This window comes from Poecile atricapillus, chromosome 3 (genome assembly GCF_030490865.1).
Source record: "Poecile atricapillus isolate bPoeAtr1 chromosome 3, bPoeAtr1.hap1, whole genome shotgun sequence".
Taxonomy (NCBI): Eukaryota; Metazoa; Chordata; class Aves; order Passeriformes; family Paridae; genus Poecile; species Poecile atricapillus.
In genome coordinates, this window is record NC_081251.1 from 41,881,668 (window position 1) to 41,904,978 (window position 23,311).

Genomic DNA, 23,311 nt, shown 5'->3' on the forward strand with positions numbered 1-23,311 from the left:
AAAACAGGTGCCCAAGGAGGCACAAGCAACAGTCACAAGTCTACTACTGAATCCTATGTAATGTAAGCACTTAACACTGGGATCTCTAAATGCAGTGGCTGACTAGTCAACACATTAGAGCCTGCACAAAGCCATTCAAATCTCTTTAAGCTCAGAGTCCATAACACTGTGATATATATATACTGAGATATATATATATATACACTTGAGTGGGGGATAAAAGGAAATAAATAATATAAATAAATAATATAAAAGGAATAGAAAGAATAGAAAGCTCAAAGGCAGCTCCCCCTTAGGAGTTTCATTCTGCTGCACAAGTGGGAACAACTTAGGAGCTCCAGTCAGGCTTTCTTCTTCCCACAGTCACACATCTTTATTACACAGAGGCCTCTCTGATAATGCCACTAGGTTAAAATATATCACTCACATTCTAGCTTAAAACATCACAAATACTTTGAAACTCATGTGATTCAGTTGTCACTGGATGGTCACATCACTGCAGCAATTCACCAAAAAATCCATCATGTCAAGACAGAATTTGATTCAACTAGTCCCAGTCACGCACAAGTGAAGAAGGGCCTTTTAAAGAGTAATAATTTAATTACAAACCTGGCAACAGAGAAAGGAAGATGCTGAACCCTCAAAAAAAAGACTAAAGAACAGCAGTCCTCTCTCTTAACATTAAGTTTGTATGTTTTTCCACTTTCAGAAAAACTACCACATTGTTAATATCTGCTTTATGGAAGTAACAGATGCAATAATCCAAAAGCAATCGTTTACAGACACAAATTTAAAAAATGCTTACTAATTTGATATTTTCAGTGCAATATTTTTAACATTTTACTTCATATTCACTTCTGCAATATTCTGCTACAATGAATTGAGATGAATCAGTGACAAACAATATATTTTGACCTCTATAAAAACAGACACTAAATGTACTTTGAGATCATAAATGTGCAATTTTCAGTGCAATTTGACTTTAAATAACCAAGAGGCAGAATATTACCAATAATCATTTTATACACATTAAAAAATTATTTCAAACTTTTTTAGCTAGTGCTGCTTACAAAAATACTTTGAATTATGTATTTGCACTTAATTTCATAACAATAATAAGCACCAAAATTGATTTAAGATATTAACTGGAAAGCTATTAAATCAGATCTTCTCATTTTCAATAACTAATTTATCTTGTGTGTCTGATACTTCCACTTGAAAAATTAAAAATCTACTTGATTCACCTGTAGGTGACACTGTTGGTCCTAGTGATACAACCAAGGAGCCATAGCATTCCTGCAGTCTGGAACAATGGTGTTTCCAAACCATAAATTTATTTTTTTTTTATATTTGTACGCTAGTACTTTTAAATTCCACTGTGTCATGGTTTCATCCCAGGCAGAAACTGAGCCCCACACAGCCATTTGTGCCGTCGCCTCTGGTGGGATGGAGTCAAAGTGAGGGCTGAGATAAAGGGTTTAATAAGTAAAGCAAAAGCTGTGCACACAAGGAATTCAAAGCAGGACAAGGAATTCATTCACCACTTCCCATTGGCAGTAGGTGATCAGGGGATCCATCACATGTAACTGTAATTTGGGAATAAAAATGGTCCCTCTGAATGTCTCCCCTTTCTTCCTCCAGCTCTCTGGAGGAAACCCTGTGGTATGGGATATCCCTGTGATCATTTGGGATCAGCTGTCCCAGCTGTGTCCCCCTCCCAATTCCCTGTGCACCCCCAGTTCACTTGCTGGTGGGGTAGGAGGCAGAAAAGGCCTTGACTCTGAAAGTGCTGCTCAGCAATAACAAAAATACCCTGTGTCATTTACACAGTTTCCAGCAAAAATGCAAACCACATCACATACTAGCTGTTATAAAGAAAATTAACTCTATCCCAGCCAAAACCAGCATAAATTTTAATATCAAACCTCTTCAGAGACAGTGATTAATGTAAGTGCATAAAGTACAGATATATTAAAACTGAATATGCTCTGATAAAGTTTTAAGCAATGAAAAAATGTGCCCGGTGGAGATGAAAAGGAAAAAAACAAGAGTATATACTTGTAGCAAGGGCTCTTCATCCAAATCAAGTATTGGTATTTGCTCATTTAAGTGTTGAAGTACAATGCCAAATAGTTTATCATTTATAGGGGAAAAAAAAAAAAAAAGAAAACACAAAAAACTTATGGTTTCAAAATGGTTTAAAAAAAGTTCTAGTAGCCAAGCCAGGCATGAATATAATTACTTCCAATAAAAGGGCTCACACTACCAAGAATACAATTCACCTTATATCCTTTAACTACAGAATAGATAAAACAAATTTTTTCCTAATGTTCAAAATGTCTGTGATTTTATCTGGCATCATTTCAACTAGATTTTTACTGCTAAACCAAAAATTAACTCCCACTTTTACGCCCAATCAAAATAGAGATTTTAGCCAAGTGAGTCATAGCAAAGTATGCCAGTCAATTGCACACTTTATCATAGTATGTGACATTTGATTACTAATCACAAAGTAGGTTAGTCAAAGCCTGCACTAAAATTCTACAGATTATGCAATTACAATAAGCAAGTAGGCATGTTAGCAAAATAAACAACTGTACCTGTCTATTTCAAAAGTAAATTGCTTGAAATAAAATGTAAACGCATGTCTGAAGGGTAGTGATTCTAATTTCTGAAGCATGGAAGACTGATTTTAGTAAAATCTGCCATAAATGCAGAAACAGACAGCACCTTCAGTTCTTTATAAAGGACTGCTATTTTTTATTCAAACTGCTACTGTTTGATGATGTGTAAGTACTTTGCCCCACTGGCAAAATCTTAGCTGTCATAAGCACATACATTAATGGAAGAGTCATAAATCAGAAGGGCTTCCAACAATTTCACTAGGGTACAAGACTGATGCAAAAAAAAAAGGAAGTACAGCACTGAAAGCATAGACTGATAACATCAGTCTGAGAAAGCAATGTAGTTGTTCCAGCAACAAAAAAAAATGCAGACATTTCAACTAAGCAACAAGTTTATTAACTGAACCCACTGGAAAAAATATCCATCAATCTCTTACACAAGTCAAACTTCATTTATTTCCTAATAGGCTTCATCATCAGAGACAATCAAGAATCCTGCACATGATGTTGCAGAATTTATTGCCTTTACTTTTGAGGGTTAAAGAGTTCAGCTGAAGAATTAACATCACAGGCTCAAACTTATCTCTCTGCTGTTTAACATCAACAATTTTTACATGCTTTACTATTTCCCCAAGTTGGTGTAAGGAAGTAAGAAAACTGGAAAACCATAGCCTTCATAAAAATGGCACACACAGAAATATTCCTTCCTTGTCTTTAAAGGGTCAGGAAATAACACTACAGTGTTAAAAAATGGAAAACTTGTTCCTGAGATGAGCTGGATGGGCATATCATTACAGAATTGAGCGCAACCTGCAAGGAAGTGGGCTTCAAATATAAATATTTTGTCCAGCTGCAGACTGTAGTAACTGCAGTTTCATCTAATCCAGGTTATACCTTCATTTCCCATTTACTTCCTATTTTGGATCTCTGAAGAGAGTAACTTTTTCTTCCTTCTGTTTATCTATTGAAACACTTTCAGGATTCCACTTACTCCCTCCAAAAGCTGAAGAGAATGAATTTAGCCCAGCTGAGGACTTGAGTGTTACTGGTCCCAAACCTGAGTGTGACTGCTATCAACTGTGAGTGTACACGCCTTACTGGTGAAAAGACTGCCACGATCAAAACCTTAAAAACACGCCACAGCATTTCAAATCTTGCAGATGTACAAAGACACATCCTTTCTGATTATATTTTAATTTTCATGTTTTCAGAACTAAACACTAATTAAGAAATACAATTCACATTTATGGAAAAAAAATTCAAGTAAGATAGAAAAAAAAAAAGTAACAGCCTGTGGTGTGTCATCAAGACTCCTTGCCTCAAAGAGACCCTGGATAGTTTTTTTTATTTTTAAAACATCTTCAGTTTCCCTGAAGATAGCATTCTCTATGAAGCAGGTAGCAAAATTTTATTTTGCACACTAGGAGAACTTCTGAAACAAAGGAAACACATATGGAAACAACAGTGTGAAGTGGAGATGACTTTGGGACACAGAAATCCCACTGTATAAAAAAGATTTTGATCCTTCTTGACTCAGACCTCGAGTTTAGCAAGGATTTCTGTCCTAAATATTTCAGTATATTTCTCTCACTTGAAAGATAAGGCTTCATCTCGTTTGCATAAAGAAAGACTTTTTTTAGATAGTGTGTAACTTTGAAAGTTCAGAAGAAAGAAAGCTTTCTTTCAGCAAGGTTGTAATAAGGAGTATTCAGGAAATTCTCTCAAAAGAGAGGCAAGTTTCTCCTTCTTTCTTTCCTTCTTTTTTTTAAATTACATTTTCATATTTTCCTGTCCCAGTCCAAATTTTGATCAAAAGAGGATATTTGGCCATTGAAACCAGGGGTGTGCATAGAATCCAGCACTACTTTGCATTCTAGCCATACTGGAAGAAGGAATATTAACCAGGTTAAACTCTGTTTTTGAAATGAGCAACTTGAAAAGCAGAGGGTTTTTCAGTATCTGTGAGCTTTATAATCTCTGGATCACTTCTGAAGGCCACTTCATGAAAGTTTAACTACTCATACCAAAAGGGATTTGTAGATTTTATTGCATCTAGCACATCCAAAGCACCATTTTGATCCTGGAAGAAAAAAACTGGCATCTATAGTCAACAGTAATACAGATGTTTGCAACAATTGCAAGTAAAAAACCAATGGCATGCAATAGAAGATGAAGGTCACTCAGAGAAGAGTAGCATCAAAGTGCTTACAGGGATGGACAAAACATACTGGATAAGCAAAAATGAGATTAGATAGGGACAAAGCGCCAAGAGACAAGAAAATAAAGCAGTACTATCTTGCTTCAAAGACACTTTAGATTGTACATTCTATGCAATTTTTCAGTCTAATCTCTTCATATAGTTTTCACAAAATGCTGTGGTACTACAAATGGGATAGCAATTGACAACACCAACCTTTTAAAAAAAAAAAGGATTCTACAGTTAATTTCTGTTAAAATGCAATACAATACAATAGCCTGTGAATTACTATTATGGGAGAAGGCCTGTCGATATTCTGAATTAAAAACATCCATAAATCTTGTTCACAAATTGAAATGTTTTTGTATGAGTTTGGTAACATACATGTCAAGATGACATCATTATTACTGTAAGGAATCACTATCTCATGTACTTACTATATGAATAAGAGCAGTCACAGTATATGCATATTCAGCCTCTAATAGTGGACTTTGTATATCCATGAAGAGGGAAGCACATACATAGCAGAATATCATAGAATATAATACTCTAAAATTTAATAAAATGTACACAGGAAAAGTAGCAGGAATCACCCTCACTATTTGCTTTTACTTAGAAGCATCTCTATACCCTATAAAAGTGCAGGAAATGAGAAACAGTATATGTGAAAAATAAAGCTGTAGGTGAAACAGCAGGCACCTCAACTTTACAGCCCTCTTTTGCTTCAAATAGTTTTGGACTTGATTAGTTTTATATTGCAGTCAAGAACTTGAGAAAAAAGCATTATTCTATTTTATTAGTAACAGATTCCAACAGGGAATAAAGCCTTCATGACTTAATATCAGAGTCTATTGGCTGACAGAATCTATCAGAGTGATCATCCATATTACTCAGAGGTCCTGATGCCATTTGTCGTTCTCAGAACTACTTGTCCTATTCAGCTCTGATGCTTTTGTGGTCTCTGCTTCACTTCTCACTTCTGTCTTGCCATCAAAAGTACAATTAATCAGCTAATTTTTGAGATGTCAAAATACATTTGGTCCTTCAAGCTATTTCCTCTCGTCAAGAAAAGCATTATTTTCAGTAATCAGACAAATGTATTTGCCAATGCAAATGCAGTTTACACAAATTCTCTTTTCATTTACAACACTACTGTTTACAAAGACACCACCAATACTGTTGTATTACTTGTGCTCTTCAATAAGAATTGCCCTTTTGTTCTAAACAACTCTTATTTCAAGTAGAAACAGCTGGGTAAAGTTAAATAGGAAAAAAAACAGCTAATAAAATTTGAAATAAACTAAACAAAATTCACTTGGATTTTAGATCTCAAAATTAAATCATCAGTGAAAGCAGTAACTTTATTTTAAAAAAATCTCAAACTAAAACTCACTGAGCTATTGCAGCTGACAGATGCCCACCCAACCACACTCATGTCCCCTCCCTTCCTGGACAGGGGAAGAAAGCAAGACGGAAAAGTGTATGGGTCAAAACAAAAGACTGGGAAGCCATGTACTAATTACTGTTACAGGCAAAACAGACTTGATTTGGAGAAAATTACTGCAAATTAAAAATAGAGTACAATAGTGAGGAAACAAAGACAAAATCTAAAAACCTTTCCCTGCTACTCCCCCTTCTCCCCAAGCTCAACTTCACCGCTTTGTTCCCACGTTCTCCAGGTGTCAGGGATGGGGGTTATACTCAGTCCATAACTTCATCTCGTACGTTCCTTCCTCACACTTTTTCCCCACTCTGCTGTGGATCCCTGCCACAGGATACACTTTCACAAACTGTGCCAACATGAGTCCTTTCCACAGGCACAATTCCTGCCAGGAGCCTGTTCCTGCATGAGCTCTCCACCTTTTCCTTTACTGCACCATTGACCTGCTGCAGTGTGGGGTGCTCCAAGAGCTGCAGTGTGCACATCAGCTCCACCATGGCTTTCGATGGGTTCTGAGGGAATCTTTGTCCCAGTGCCTGGAGCACCTCCTCCCCTCCTTCTGCTCTGACCTAAGTGCCTGGAAATCATTCACATTTTTAAAATGCTCAACATGTCTGGCACTTGGTAAATGAAAATGGTATTTTTTCTAAACCTATGAAGAATGTTTTCTTAGCAAAATGTGAAGATGGTTTTCAAATAAACAGTGAGCAATGTTAAGAATCAACTCTGAAAGCAACGTGACCTTAGTTTATACAGGTTAATGGGAAGAGAACAACTATGACAGCCAGCTGCCCATTTTCTAAATGACAGTGCAAGTCAGGTTTAGCAGGGCTTTCTTCACTACCCAGATATGACACCAAAAAATGTAAACTTTGAATTTGATTTCTTGAACATCATGGAATTTTTTAGAGGTCATAAAGAATGAAGACTTTTGTTGTTTGTTTTGCTTTTTTGTTTGGGTTTGTTTTAGTTCTTTGTTTTTTTTTATAATGGGTTAATGCTCCTATAGTTTTCTATATACTATATTTCTATATATATAGTTTTTCCTATACTTCCTGCCTTCATTAAGGAGAAATGTTTTAGAAGCACAGTAAGTTGAAAGCAGACTAAGATCAGATACAGATTCTGATTTGATTCTGATACCCCGTTCTTTAATCAGACATGAGATTAATTTTTATCAAATCTGTGACAGAAAAAAGACAGAGATATTTGGAGTCTGGCAGAAACCTAGAAGCTTTGGAGAGGTCTTTTTCTGTGATGTCTTTCAGGCCCATGTTGACACAAGCCTTGCAGCTCAGTAAATGTATACAACTTTTTCTGCAGACCTTGAAATACTTGAGTACTATGTACACATTACAAAAAATCCAATAATGTGTTTTAAATTAATAACCTTGCCTTCTGTATAATTAAATTTTTGATCAAGAAATAGAAATGCTTTTCTTTTAAGAAAATAAATCTATATTCCTAAAGAGTTCAAAAATATTCAATAGTTTAGAAGTGGCAGAATCAGGACTATTTCCACAATTACAGTTTGATTCATTTTCTCATAATATTAATTTATAAGAGTAAATTTCCTTTTCCTGCTGTCTGAATCCCTTTAACTCCAATAGCATGAGAATGAAGGAACAGAATATGTAGAGGTTTATAGGCTGGGGAAATTAGCCTGCTTTCAATACTTCACCAGATTTATCTCCAACTACTACATAATTTTAGCAACACAGAAAGCACTTGTGATCTGGTCTTAACACTAATACATATCTGTAGCAAGCAAGGCTCATGACAGTCTGGTACTCCTCAAAGGAAAAGAAATCTAAGACCAATGAAAGTGATTTTTCTTGTAAATGCAGGTCTGAGACACAAACTAAAGGAAAAACATTATAGAAAACTTATTTCAACTTCAAAATGTCAGTCGCACTTATATGTACTTATTTGAATTAGAACGCAGGTTATTGACACTGATTACAGCAAAACACATCTAATACAAAACTGCTGAGGTATGAGTTTAAGGGTAAGAAACATTCACACTAACTGAAGATGCAATAAAACATCAAAATAACTTTTCTTAAAAAGAAAATAAAACATATTTAACAGGGTAATTTTCAAAAACTATTTTTAAAGTTTATAAAGGTGGAAGAAACTTTGATAAGCTTTTACTATGTTATGCCAAGGATCTTTGTTTCATGCGATGTAGGCATAAAACTTTAAAAAGAAGTTATCTTCTACATTTTTTTATGCCCACTAACTTTGTGTTAAGGCCAGAAGGCATTTCTGCACTCTGTAGAGGCTACCACTGTTTTGCACAAGTTAAGGCATGATGCCACTCATCCATCAGCTTACAATAAATACACTGTGCCCAGGGCAAGGCGCTGCTTTCAGACTTGGTGATTACCTTATAAATCTACACTGCTCCAATTCCAGCTGTATTCTCCAAACTTTAAAAGATAACTATAACTACATTGCATTTGTTGCAAACACAACTTCAAACCATTCTGTGTTTCTTTGAAGGGAAATTGTCTCAGAGGTTTAACACATCCATGTTAAATTTGTAACTGTGGCTTTCAATGCATAAGATGTGGGGAGCAAGTTAGAAGACTGACTGAAGATTCAATAAAAAGATATTTTTGTTTTTCTTTTTAAGGTAATTTTATTATTGTTAAAATCAGAAATAACTGATCTTAAAAGCTTATGAAGTGTGTTGGAACCATAATAATGTCAATAATAGGGAAGCAAAATCATATCATGTATAATACCATAAAAGTATGGAGCAGCAAGAAACATGTCTACCTTCTGGATGGGTATAAATGACAGCATGGAAAGCATGGAGTTATTGCTAGAAAAATGTGCTATAGACCTTTTTAACTGGAATTTTTAAAAAATATTTAAAGGATTTTATTCCACCATAACAGAAATGAAAATCTGAATTTCTTGGTACCTTTTTTTGGCTAGCATTTATATCTTCAAAAATACTTGTAGAAAAAATAAGAGGTAGCTCTCACTGCACATTAAGGGTGCATTCCTGAGAAGGGAGACAGTTACCAATTTGTGAGATAAGGCAATTTTTCCTCATCAGGATAGGCACAACAGCTACGTGTAATAACTTACAAAGTACACATCTTTAAATATACACAGACAAAGTATGAAGGATGAAGCAAGCAGGATGGAAAGGAAGCAGAAAATTATCAGGATTGTCACTGAAGCACTACTTCTAACTAATACCTGACAATCATCTTATCTTTACATCTTTCATTGTGACTGATTTGATTCACCTGAGGAGAAAAATAAACATGGTGAAAATGCAACTGCTCAGAGGACAGGCAGAAGACAACTGTCACAGGAGATACATATCCGGCCTCCAGTGCCTAGAAGTACCAACTGAGATATTCTGAAACACTTATCCAGCCTGAAATACCAGCATCTACTTCAGCTGGTGATCCTGCTCTCTGCCCTTTACTCCGCATATGATATATACTGTCCCTGTGTATATAAATTGTGTGCATGCATCTACCTGCTGTAACATTAATTCTTACAGGAAAAAATGCTTTTCTGTTAAACAAAGGTATTTCATTACTTACACTACTAAAGGCTAGAAAACAGCAATGACTGGCAAAGCAAATCTGAAGCTATAAATAAAGCAGAAACACCTATCAGAGTATTCCTTTCTGAGAAATGTATGCATTAGAGAAGCTGACAAGTAAAATTAAGTTTTGAAGCAAGAATCAATTTAATACAGGGTAAAAAATGGTGAAAGAAACCTGCTTGGATGAAGTGTTTTTAAGTGCCTAGTTGAGCAAAGAAAGCTCATGAGTTTTTATGGAAAACAATATATATACAGAGCAATAAGAAAGACCCAGCACAAGAAAGTCTCTTTCCTCTGTTTATAATACACTACATACTTGCTGTGCACTTTGTTATGCAGCAATAAAACATTGCACACTGCTGGACTCCAGAATCTTCAAGAAGAGTAGCAGCAAGTAACCAAGTAACACTTGGATTAGCATTATCCCTCGTCCTTACCTTCTGCATTTCTGATTAAACCTACATTTCTGATTAATCATAAGACTGACTAGCTATGACAAAAAAGAGAACATAAACAATTGTTTTTCACTGTCCCAGAATTTTAGCCTTTATATTTTTCTTTTCTATTATCCTTCCTAATGTTTTGAAGACCAAAGACACAAAACTGAGCAAAAGCAAAACTGAAATTAATCAATACTTAAAACTACAGTTTCTTCAACAATGTAGGAACTGAGTTTTGGGTCACAAATACAATGACTTCCAAATTTTTCCTCTTCTGGAGACCATTTTTCTTCCATCTCCACTCTCCCCAAAGGTTTGGAAACTACAAATACATTTCAAATTAGTGTTTCTATACTACAACATACATAGGAAACTGCAGAAATCCCTTGAAGGTAAGCTTCAGGCAAAAAAAAAGCTAATTTCAAAGCAATGAGATGAAAAAAAAAAATTACCCATATCCTCCCTTTTATATTTCTGCTTGATTTTTATACATCAATCTGCTTTAGCCTCTTCTCCACAGCAAAATTAGCAATTATGCTAGTAGTGTCATGCTGGACTGAAAGAAAAAAGCATGATGAAGCAGATAGTCTTCCTACACTCAAGTTACTAAGTTCCTCTAAGTTAATACTCTGTATATGTTGATGAGTTCCCTTCCTAGAGTAATAAATTTCAGCTTTGTAAACTATTTCCCATACAATTTTTTAAATAAAACCTGCAATATTTTTTGTTTCTTTTGTTCCCTTACTTTTTTTACTGGATGTAAGCAGAGTACTAATAATGAGGTGAGATTATAGGAATTATATTGCTAACTAGAAGAGCAAGCATAAATAGCACTTTTCCATTCTACATTCATTCTGTTCATCCAGCTTTGTCCTTACATTCAGAGCAGGCTTTTCTACTGTCACTTTCAGTTTCAGCAGTGATTGCACATTATCTCTCTGTCTATTAAAACCATGATCTACTTGATTATGTGCCCCAGCTGAAAAGTACTGTGAAAACACGAAGCAATTTAAAATGGTAATTTGGTGTATCTAAATAACTTCAATTACTAAAAGTTCCTACCAAACTTTTTTTTTTTAATTTTGTAAACTCAGACTTTAGGTAGATGGTGTTGCAAAGTCACTCTGATACAAAGTACGAGTGATTTTACTGTCACTCACTGATATTGGTTTGCTATTTATTGGTTACCACAGTATTATGACTGTATGTATCAATAGGTATGCATATGCATCTAACTGCTATTCACAGCTTCATACTGGATTACTACTGCAGTGGTCCTCCTAATTATTAATTAAATACTTTGTCATGTGAAGAGGTTTTCTCTCCACTCACCATAAAAACATTAAATACCTGAAAGCTAAGATTGCCAAAATATCACTCATCTGGTTCAACAATTACTACAAGTTACATTTATAAATGCCCATACTGATAACCAGTTCTCTTTTCTGTTTCTTGGACCAGGCAGAAGGGTAAAGGGCAATCACATGGAACGATATGAAAGAACACGTATCTTAAGATTTTTGGAAAATGGTATTTCACATGACACAAATAGAGTTTGCTTGAAATAAATATGGTAAAACGTGTCTGCTAAAACAAAATAATCTCCATTTATGCAATCCTATTTAAAAGGCTAGACCCATAAATTTTATTGATTTTTATGAATGTTAAATGTTTAGCCTAGTGATGATGCCTTCTTCTTTTTAAGGACAAATGAGGAACAGAAAGATCAGCCATTAACAGGAACCTATAGTTTTTTCTTGTAGGGTTTTGTTGTTTGTTTTTGTTTTATGTTTTTTTCTAATGAAAAAGAAGGTAAGTGTTATTTTAACATATCTGTACCAATGTTGTTACAGCATTTCTGATTTATTCGGAACTTACCATTTGCAGACCAAACTTTAAACTTTTTTAAGATGTTTTTTATTGAAGAATTCAGAACTTATATCAGTGTGCACAATCTCTGTAATTACAGCTGTAGTAATAATGTTTCAGCTGCTTCACCAATACTGTTGCAAGGAGTTTGAAGAGCAGTGTACCTATGAAAAGGTACAAACACACATACAGAACAATATTTTAAAAGATTAAACATACCTGTGTTCGCAGAATTTCGCCTTTTGACAGTTGCATATCACCAGTCAACTCTTTCACTGTAATGCCAAGTGGTTCCAGACGCTTGCTGAAGTAATTTGTCATTTCGGCTGCCAAAGCCTTCATAGGAGCAACATACACAATCTGCACCAAAACAACACTCACTTGATAAATGAGCAAACCCCACAATGTCGTTTGTTTCATGGCAACGACTACAAATCACAATTTATTGTGAAATATGATGCCAGGCGCTTACAGTGAAAAATCTTAATAGTGATATATGAAAAGTAGTTATCTTTGTTGGATAAGTGTGCAGCTGTTTAAAGGACAATGGATTTTGTTTATACAGCCCCATCACATTGAAAATTGGTTCTGCATGAAAGCTAAATGCATTTTCATAGCTGTTTATGCCCATAATAAGAATTTTAGAACACAAGTAAGAATAGTGTTAACAATAATGAAGTAAATCAAAACTAGCCTTATCTTTAACTTGGAAAAGTCTAATATCCTTGAAAACCTCGTGATTTCATATTTCATGTATAATGTATTATAGATTTTACCTTACAAGTTAAAAAGTTGTTATTTGGTTCAATAAACTCCTACCTTAAACTCATCCTTTTTGATAACACCATGTTGGACATGCTGGCGAATTTCATGAAGTATTGTCAGCATGGCAATGTTAGTCTTCCCAGCTCCAGTGGGGGCACAGATCAGCATGTTCTCATTTGTGTTGTAGGCAGTCTCAAAAACTATGGACTGGATTCGGTTTAGTCTTTTCATGCCTTTAAAAGCAAGTTGTCCAATCTGTCGAGAAAACCACACATATCTTGGATTTTTCAGATGTTTGCACATGTGTGTATGTGTGTCTGTGTATCTATGCATATCTTAATCATAAGAAAAAGAACACATGGAAACAAACCTTTAGATACCTGTCATAATACATTTATTAGTCTGAGGGTACCACTTCTACCCAACGCTCAAATAGGGAATCAATAAAGAAAAAAAACTTGTAGCAGGATAACATCTCCTAAAATTAATCAAAATCTCTAGCCCCATACTAGTATTTCAGCACCTAATGTTTTTTTACTCAAGAGTGGGACCAAAACTAATACACTGTAAAATAAGGAACTACATCAGTAAAACAGCATTAACAGGAAAAGAATAATATACATCTCAAAATCTAAGATGACAAACTATGACTATTCCATTGGAAGTTGAGGCAGCAAAACAACAGAACTCAATCAAGTTCAATTTTGCAAACACAGACACACAAATTCAGTAAAAACTTTCTTTTGCTTCTGAGAAAATCTCCATCTTGCAATTGTTCATCTTCAGACCTTTCTCCAACAATATTCACAACAAACTGCAGTCAACAAAAGGATCATAAAACTTGTATGTGTAGTCCAAAACAAATTTAGAGGTTGTTTTGAAAAACTAAATTTTATAGTTCATATAGGAAATTATGCTTATTATAATTTAATGCATGTTTAAATCTTACAGAGTACATATCATCAATTACAGTAATACTTTTCTCATATTGGTCTCACTGAAAAATTACATTTTTACCAGGAAAGAACCACTGTACAGACAGTGGCAATTTCTGCATTTAAAGATCATAAAACCTTTGCAACTGAAGAACAGCCCCTAAAATATAAAATTAATTTTCTAATAAACTTACTTTTTCTTAGTTACTTTCCACCGTTGCTTAGAACAGACTGCAGAATACATAATTATTTTCTTTCTACAGATTTAATTACCTGCACTGCTTCTACCACAAAGAATGAAAAGTATCTTACTGATATATTTGAAGATTGTTATTTTTACTTTACTTGTAGGAAACAACAAAAGTATCAAAGAATGTTCTAAAGATCTCCTTTTCTATTACTCTGGATGCCTTAATTAATTTACAGTGGCTTCCTTTGGTAAAAGCCTCTCCAATACCAAATTTCTTCACAATTCATTCCAATACTAAGAAAATTATTTGAGCAGGATTTCCCCAAATAGTGCAAGCTTAGGAATGAGGGCTTCATCAGCTATTTACACAAAATCACTAAACTTTGCAACAAACAACACTAAGTCTATCATTGTGCTACACTTTTCTTGTAGTAGCCTTATGTGAAGAGCTATGATACAAAGTACAAATTTAGATTAATAGACCATTTTCACAAAAACTGAAAACGCTCTGCTCTTAAATCTAGAGGAAGGATGTACTTAATGACTAACCAACTGCAGTTTTATTTTAGATGGCTTTGAACATGAAAAATCAGCATTTACTGATATAGAAGTCAATGAAAATGCTATGCAATCAACACGCTTTCTTTTTGGAAAAGGTCCTTTTCAATTTAACAGTACTTTTGTCTTAAAGCTTTTGGGTTGGAAACTTCCTATGCCCCACTGAAAAAGTACTACTCAAATCATGAAGTGCATTTGTATTTGTAGGACTGACAAATCTCAAATATATCTAAACATCTATTTTCAACCATTATCTTTGGTGAAGAAAAACAAAGAATGCAACTAATTCATGCACTTTTCACCAAATTTCTTCAGTTTTTTAGTGGCTGAATTTCAGGATTACAACAGTTTTTACTGTCACTATCCTTGCACAGTTTACTCTGCTTGCAACACTACAGAAAGAAATCTTATTTCTTTTGCACCAAGTCTTGTATACATAATGTGTACTTTGTGTGTCATCTTCAAAATTAATTTCATCTTCATGAATGAGACTCTTATAAAGTATTAATGGTTTTCCTGGAGACCTGTTGAGTGTCTTGGTGCTATCAGGGCTCAATCAGCTATTTGTATGGCCTCCTTAGTCATCTTAGGTTTCTAACCTGCCTGTTATTTCATTTTCAGATTTCTTGACAGGTCTTTGTAATTGGTTATATTTTTCCTTTTCCCTTCCATTCCATTGAGTTGCTTTTAGAAGCTATTATAAACACTGCATAAAGTTTCCACTGATGAACACCGTTTACAGCCTTTATAACAAAGGATCTACAGAAAGAAACTCACAAATACAACTGGTGATTACAGAATTGAACTAACAAAACACTACATTACACAATATTACATTATTTAAAGAAGTAGTTTTTAAACAAAAGCAGAAACATTGCTGTCTAAATGAAGTCCAGCCTAAGTTCAGAAATGGAGGACAGGAATTTTTCACAGTGGCTTTACACATCCAGATCACCTTACAGCAGTGTGATTGCTAATACCCTTAAATATATCTTAAGTTTTCTTAAACTAATGCCTATAAAAATATGCTGTTCTAGCTTCTCTTAAACTTTAAGTGTGCAGTGTAAAACATCTTTCTCCTTTATGTTTAGCAGAAATTATATATACTATAGCCCTAGGACATGGAATTGTAAGCAAAAATAAATACATATTTAGAAAATTAAAATAATTTCCTGTCTCTTTTCCTATTGGAAAATATTAACACCATGGATTAAGACTGACCAGGTAAAGAGCAATAAAAAAACAGATGTTCCAGAAAAAAACAGAGGAAACTGTGTAGCACGTTAGAAAATTGAAATTCAGCTTGTTTTCTGGAGAGATGCTGAGCCTATTGAAACAGGAATATTAAGAGCAGAATAAAGATTAAAAAAAAACCCAAACAGCAACAACTCAAAAAACAAAACAATGAAACTTTTTTGTAATAATGGTATTCTGAATCAGAACCTAGTTTTTCATTCAACACACTAATTAATTTTCAAGCCGGCATTCAAAAATCAATATAGAAAATTCAGAAACACAAAACAATCAATGAATAATCTTTGAAAGTTAACTAGGCAGGAATATACCAAGGATTAAAAAAGCTACAAGAGAAAGTACCTCCAGAGGAAAAAATATCCTAAGACATCTTCAAACCAACTACCCATTAATTGAAAAAATATTATCTTTCCTCTAAATTCCATTTTATTCCATGCAGTAAGTACAAGTGCATAATCCAAAACCATTAGTTTTGCCCTTATAAAATAGTTAGGCCGCATACAGTAATACAACAGTATGCATGAAAGTCCACAACTGACAAAGGTACTAGATTTGTTTTTTTAAGTTGTCATTTGCATATATTACATATTTTTTAAATGGAAAACCAATTTTTTTCCCTCTGGCACATAAACATCAGCCAAGGCTTCTACAGACCAAGTCCTTTTCAGATAAACCAGTGAAATCCCTTCTCGCTTAAAGGACTGGATGGCAGAAAGTGTTTTCTACTGAAAATGAATGAGATGCAACATTTTTAGCCTTCTATTCTACAGCTGATTTATCCCTAGAATTCAACACAAACCATAGGAAGTTTGAGTAGAATACAATCAGTGTTACTCTCAACTAACAGCATTTCAAGCCTAAGATGATGCCGTTTTTACACAAGTATGAATCAACATGAAAAACCATCAAGAAGCAACTCTTTCCACAAACCAGATGATACTCAAAGCAGCTGTGACGTGAATGAATAAACTCCCTAATTTTACTTCAGTAAGCTTTCTAATTCTTTCACATGGAATTTACTGTTACGACTAATGCATTTATGAATAAATGACAATCAAGATATTCTAAATCAAAAATTTCATCAGAAAGGTATTTGTATGTTGGTGCTCTGACAGCAATTTAAAAATAGGACAAATTTGTTTAAGTCATCAAAGTAATACTCATGAACAAGTCCTTAGAGTTCAGTCTGCAGGCAAGCTTCAGCTCAGAAACACAACTGCTTTAGCGACACAGTAGTGGCAGTGTCAGCTCTAAATAGCACAGACCATCAGCACTTAAGACAGAGTTTTTGTCATGCAATTCGTTACCAAGACCTTGTAGAAATGCTCTGTAATGATGACTTCTTCTGTCATATTATAACAAGGTAATAAGATTACTACCCATTTATCTTAAAGATAATCCATTGCACCCATAAGGCAAGGTTGAGCTTTTAGCATTTTCCCTATTCATTGGCTTATTTTTAATGAAGAACTATTTTATGCAAAGTACCTTCTATTTCTCAGGTGAAACAAATCCCATTCTGCAGTCAGCTGTTCTAGTACACTTTCAGTCAAAAAGCCAATTAATCTAACTGGTAATAGTATGACTAATCTATGCTTTTTTACATAAAAACTATGAAATTCAGGATGTAAAGCTCTGATGTCCCTTGTTCTGACACATAAATAATCTCTAGGTCATCCTTCCCCTTTGCTGTCCTCTGGAATGTTGTTCCAGCTGTAAAACACATATCTATGCATATACACTCATATGCACACACAAACGTTTTTATATGTATGTATATAGACATATACATTTTAATAAATGCATTCCCACTATCCTTCTGAATTATTCATAATTAGTAGGACCTCCCTGCTTTCAAATTATGCATCTACGCACTTAAAGCACTTTTGTGCCAGTGTAAATCCTAGTTTGTCACTGAAGGTACACTCAGAAATAAACACAGATGTTACACCTGGGGACTTCGACAGCTTCCCTCTCCTGACAATACTTTTCATATTCTGCTACTTCCATGAAAAAGGTGGTAGCTCATGAGATTTAGAAACAGAAATAAATAAAAATGTAATTATATAAATAGTGTAAAAGTAAAATTATTTTTATGTTATCTTAGGAGCATATAATTTCCTACCTGCCCCAAAGACTGAAATGTTGTCTTTCAAAGTGCACATATACATTTTAAGCAGAGGCTTATAACACGTAAAAGAAAAACTGCATGATGTTTGGATCTGCTCCATTTAGCACCAAATCATATCAGTGAGATTTCATTGGACTTAGGGGAACAATTTTTGCAGAAACAAGTAGCATACACAAAGATATAAAAATTATACAAGCATACCAAATAGAGCTTATAACTGGCTTTGGGCCATAATCAGCATTACAATTTCTTCAAGTAAGTACAAATTATATCTCATCCAGAGTGCAGTACCTGAAGAGTTATGTGTTATAAAGGAAGCTTGGAGTAAAACACGTTAGACAGATGCAAATAACAATGGGCACCAGAGAACCAGCAGTTTATTTCAGTACCTTCTACAAGTGACTAGCCTAGAACTGAAAGCAATTCTTGCATGGTATGTGCTGTTCCGATCACTGTTAGCAGCAACCACAGAACACAGAATCATTTAATTTAGAAACCATCCATTCAGCGCCTCTGCTCAAAGTAGGATCATTTGCACCTGTGCAGTTGTGTTTCAACTATCAACAAGTATGGAGCCTCCACAACCTTTCTCAGCAAAGACTACCAGTATTTGACCACCTCACACTAAAAAAAAATTACTCTCCTATGTTCAGATGAAATTTTAAGTGTCTTAATTTGTGCCCATTTCCTCTGGTGCTGCCACTGGGTACCACTGATGAGAGTCTGGCTCCCTCTTTGTTAATCATTCTCACATCAGGTATTTATATACACTTGTCAGATTCCCCCTGAGACTCCTCTTCAGCTCTCTCAGACTCTCCTCACACAAAAGATGCTCTAGTCCTTTAACTAGATTAAGAAGTCAGAAGAATTCCTAGAAATGAGAAATAATGAACCATAAGGGTAAAATTATACTCTGATATCTTAGAACAGAGAATCACAGCCCATATAAGACTTCTTTAAATATGTTCTTAACTGGAATTAAACATCATCTTTTAGAAAACTACAGTCTTTATTTTAAAATTATCACCACATTCCCTGGTTAATATAGTAAGTATTTAAGTAGCAGTAGGTATCAGAAACCAGGAAAATTTCCATACTTTATATAGTTATATTAATTATATTAGTTATATTATAGTTATATAGTTATAGTATAGTTATATTATATATAGTTATATTAGTATCTTTAAACTCAAACACTGCAAAATTCTCCTAGATTCTGATAGAGTTCACTAGAGTAAAAGAAAGTATCCTGACAGGAAAAAATAAATAAATTATGTATTCAATCTATATTAAAGGATCACCTCTGCTCAAAGCTACCATAACAAAACAAAAATTATGAAAATTATTATGATTTTGATTTTTTTGGAATGCTGCTTCTAAATCATGATTAAACATTCCCTCTCCAGACCTTTTAGACCTCACATTTGCCAAACACTGAGAGTTTTATTGAATTACTCAATTCTCAGAAATGTCAGAATTCTGGACAGTTCACAACAGTGAGCGCTGTTCAAGAAACAAACTTTCACTAAAGAAGATCCAGACTCCACCCAGAGAAGTTCCATTAAAAACAAATTGCAGCAAAATTTAGGAGTATAATATTCTCCTACCAACTACGGAAACACAGGCCCTCCTTGAAAAAAAGAGCCAGTGAAAACCAAACAAATCAGAGAATAAAAAGCCTCTATCTCTGGTTTTGTGTGTTTGTGGTTTTGTTTGGTTCTTTGTTCTTATTTTTTTGTTGTTTGTTTGTTTTGTTTGTCATCAGTCCTGCCTTCTGCAGTCTTAAAGTAAGAAAACTGATCTAGTCAAAATCAAGAGGTTTTAGGGAAAATATTTACCTTCATATATGACAGCTGAGAGTTTACATGCCTGAAGCAATTTCAACAAAAATGCTTGTAAGTCTATAGTTACATTGTCACCAACTTCATATATAAATTATTCTCTTGATGAATAATGCTATACAAACAACTGCAGCAGTGATACCTTTTCTACAGACTTCTGAATTATTCAACCACTTAGTCTTGTGCTAAAAAGACAGCATTGAGAAATATTCTTGGGTTCAGTGTATAGATTAAATCCAAAGACACCTGCATGTATATACCCCAAATCAGTTTGAAGGAAATGACAGGACAGCACTATGGTACTATAAGGCTTTTACTGCTCTGAGTTAAAAAACTGGAACAGCTTGGGGGATCTCCCCTCACTGAGAGAACTGTGTTGTGTTAATCAACCTAGTTATAATATGACAAAAGATTATAGAAAGAGTGATTATACCCTCTGGTGATTCAATTTGAGGAAATGGATAACAAAGTGTTTCAGAAAGATTTTTCCATAAAAGCAACAATTTCAACAGAAAATCTGCATAAGTTTTGGCATCCAAACAGATACACAGGAGAGATTCTGATTTCAGTGACACTGCTACAAACTCAAAAGTATCCAATGTCAAGAGAATTATTCAAGATAACAGCAATGAAATGGAGATCAGAACACAGAAAAAAAAGCTCCTCTTGGAGCTTTCTGATACCATTTGTGAATTACACACAGAAATTACCTTGAACTAATGCAGCTGAAGGAAAATTGGCAACAGTTGTGGCATTTCCTAATAAGCTCAGAAGTTAAAATCTTATGAGGATAGAAGGATTTGGGTTTAATTTGATCACATTTCATCCATATTAAATGTAACCCAAAAAAGGCTTTCTTCCTCATAAAATTAAAAATATCTTAATGCTGTACAAAGTTAAAATTATGGGAGAGTGAAATACCAAAAACTGTATACATTTTTAAAAAATATTTAAAATCTACATTCAAAATATCAACAAATTTTTAAGAAACATTTTAGATGGCATGGCCTGCTATGTATTGACATCTCCACTATCTCCCTATCTTTTCTAGATGGAACAGTGAGAAAACTGATGATGTTTATATGCTACAGTCTATTCTTCAGGTTTTGTTGCGGTTTTTTTCCAATTCAGAGAACACTCTCATAATTTCTTGTACTTAAATACAGCTAAAAGAGACTCTTAGCTCTGTTGATGGCATATTGCTCTCATGACTTATTCCCCTGGGAAAAGACAGTGCGTCTCTAAGAGGAGACAACTAGGAGAACAGCTCTCCTAGTTGTTCAAGAATATTGCTGCAAGGCAAAGGGAGAAACCTAACAGATAATAAGGAAAGACAATGAGGGCATTGAGAAAGTAGCTACATACATTCTGGCCATTGGTAAAAAAAAAAGGTTACTAACATGCAGCATAGAAATTGAAGTCCCTTTTTCTAACCAATATAAAATGGTTTCAGCTAACATTTCCCAAGTAAAGAGATTATAATATGTTATGAATCTACATAAAAACTACTTTTTGGAAATTGAATTCTTTTATGAATCACCATTTATGAACTAGCCAGAAGAATTTTGAAACAACTTCATCATATCAAGAGAAATTTATTCTTTTTCTTCCATATCCTTGTTACAGTTTTGAAAGAATGTCACTACTGACATAAAAAAAAAAAAATCTAAGCAGGAAGCTGTGTTGATAAAGGCATACATTAATCTCAGAAAATGAGTAGCTAGTTGGCTACTCCAACTAGCCTAAACAGATAACTGGAAAATTTAGCCAAAATGGAGAATACTGACAGAAAACAGCAGATAGTTTTTGGCCAAACCTCAAAAGTAGTAACAATGAGGAAGAGACAAGATATTAGACAAAAGTGATCTAACTTCTAACCTTCTCATTCCCCACAGACTTATGTGAATGACAGGTATCTATCAGGATAAAGATACAAAACTCTTCTGAGAGACTGTATCCAGGCATTTACATTCAGCCATTTTCAGGAATTAATAATCTCAGAATTAATGGAAAATTAATACATTGAAAACTACAGATTCACAAAACCTGAAAAGCTGATCAAGAAGGTACTTCCTACCTTGCAAACAGCACTACAGATTTAACATAGCTTTCACATGTACTTTGTAAAGTGCTGTAGGTTACACATGAACCAGGTATTTTGTTTTCAAAGAATCACAGAATGGGTCAGGTTGGAAGGGACCACAGTGGGTCTGTGGTCTGGTTCAACCTCCCTGTTCAAGAAGGGTCATCCTAGAGCACAGGGCACAGGATTGTGTCCAGATGGTTCTCAAATATTTCCAGCAAGGGACAATCCATAACCTCTCTGGACAATCTGTTACAGTGCTCCATTGCTTCTACAGTGAAGAAGTTCTTCCTGGAATTCAGGTGGAACTTGTGTATCAATTTCTGCCTGTTGCCTCTTGTCCTATTGATTGGCACCACCAAGATGAGCCTGGCTCCATCCTCTTGACGCTCTCTCTTCAGATACTTTGATGAGGTCTCCTCTCAGTTGTCTCTATGGTTTGCTGCTATAGTAGTTATTAACATGCAAACATCTTTTATTTTCAGATGTAGTAAAATTATTGATGCAAAATTTGAAAGAGATATTCATATTTAGCCTAGATGATACATGTGACAATATACCAAAAAGTTTCCATGTAAGGAATATGCACAGCAGGAAGACAGTCTCAAACTTGGAGGTCCAGAAGGACAAAGGTCTACAGGTGTCAAAATCAAGTGAAAGCAGAACCAGAAACTCAGAAAATTATCTCCAACATAGTCTCAGATGACTCAGAAAAAATGTCCATCCTTTTCAGATTCAGGGAACACAGGAGAAAAGAAGGAATATTTGCAAGTAAGTTTTCTTCTTTATATTATGTTTTATATAAGGAATTCCTATGAATGACTAAATAACATCATCTTCCTCTATATTTTGTTTACTGCAAATGAAAAGTTCTTAGTTCCCTTCTCTTATTAATTTCCAACAGGCTATTATTACATAAGGCATATTTATTTATTAATACAAAAACTAAAAATAACTTCACTCTTATTGGATGTGTCCGTTTCTAATATTCCAACTGAAAGATTAGGTGGTAGGACAATTTCAATTTTCCAATTGAAATCCAGAAAAATGGTTTTATTGTAAAAAGATACAAAACATACACAAAATCCATTTCCAACATTAAGAGAGTTTATAGTATTTTTTGCTCCTTGATGTTCTGCCAGCTCAAACAATTGGTCTTCAAAAAAGTTTAAAAGTTTCACTGTATTAGCATTTATTGTGTGATCTTCAGGCCAATTGAAACTGTAAATCTGAGCTGAATAGCCCATCAGTTATAAAGTCAGTCTTCTAGTCATATAGCTCCTCTATCCCAAAATCTTTTAAAAACATTTGAAATTATTTGGTGATTTCTAAGTGAATCCCTTGATGAATCATCTCAGTCCCATTTCTATCACTGAAAGACACAGCCCATTCTTATCTAAGATAAA

General features: G+C 34.4%; 1 protein-coding gene across 1 annotated transcript in view; it reads right to left on the reverse strand.

The window, feature by feature from the left end:
* The window catches only part of ASCC3 (activating signal cointegrator 1 complex subunit 3), a 253,573-nt gene that overhangs the window by 174,359 nt on the left and 55,903 nt on the right, over positions 1-23,311 (reverse strand). Inside the window, exons 9-10 of the mRNA XM_058835623.1 lie at positions 12,968-13,168; positions 12,368-12,508 (exon numbers count right to left, since the gene is read on the reverse strand). Coding sequence (XP_058691606.1) covers positions 12,368-12,508; positions 12,968-13,168 — 342 coding nt within the window. The remainder of the gene's footprint in view (positions 1-12,367; positions 12,509-12,967; positions 13,169-23,311) is intronic.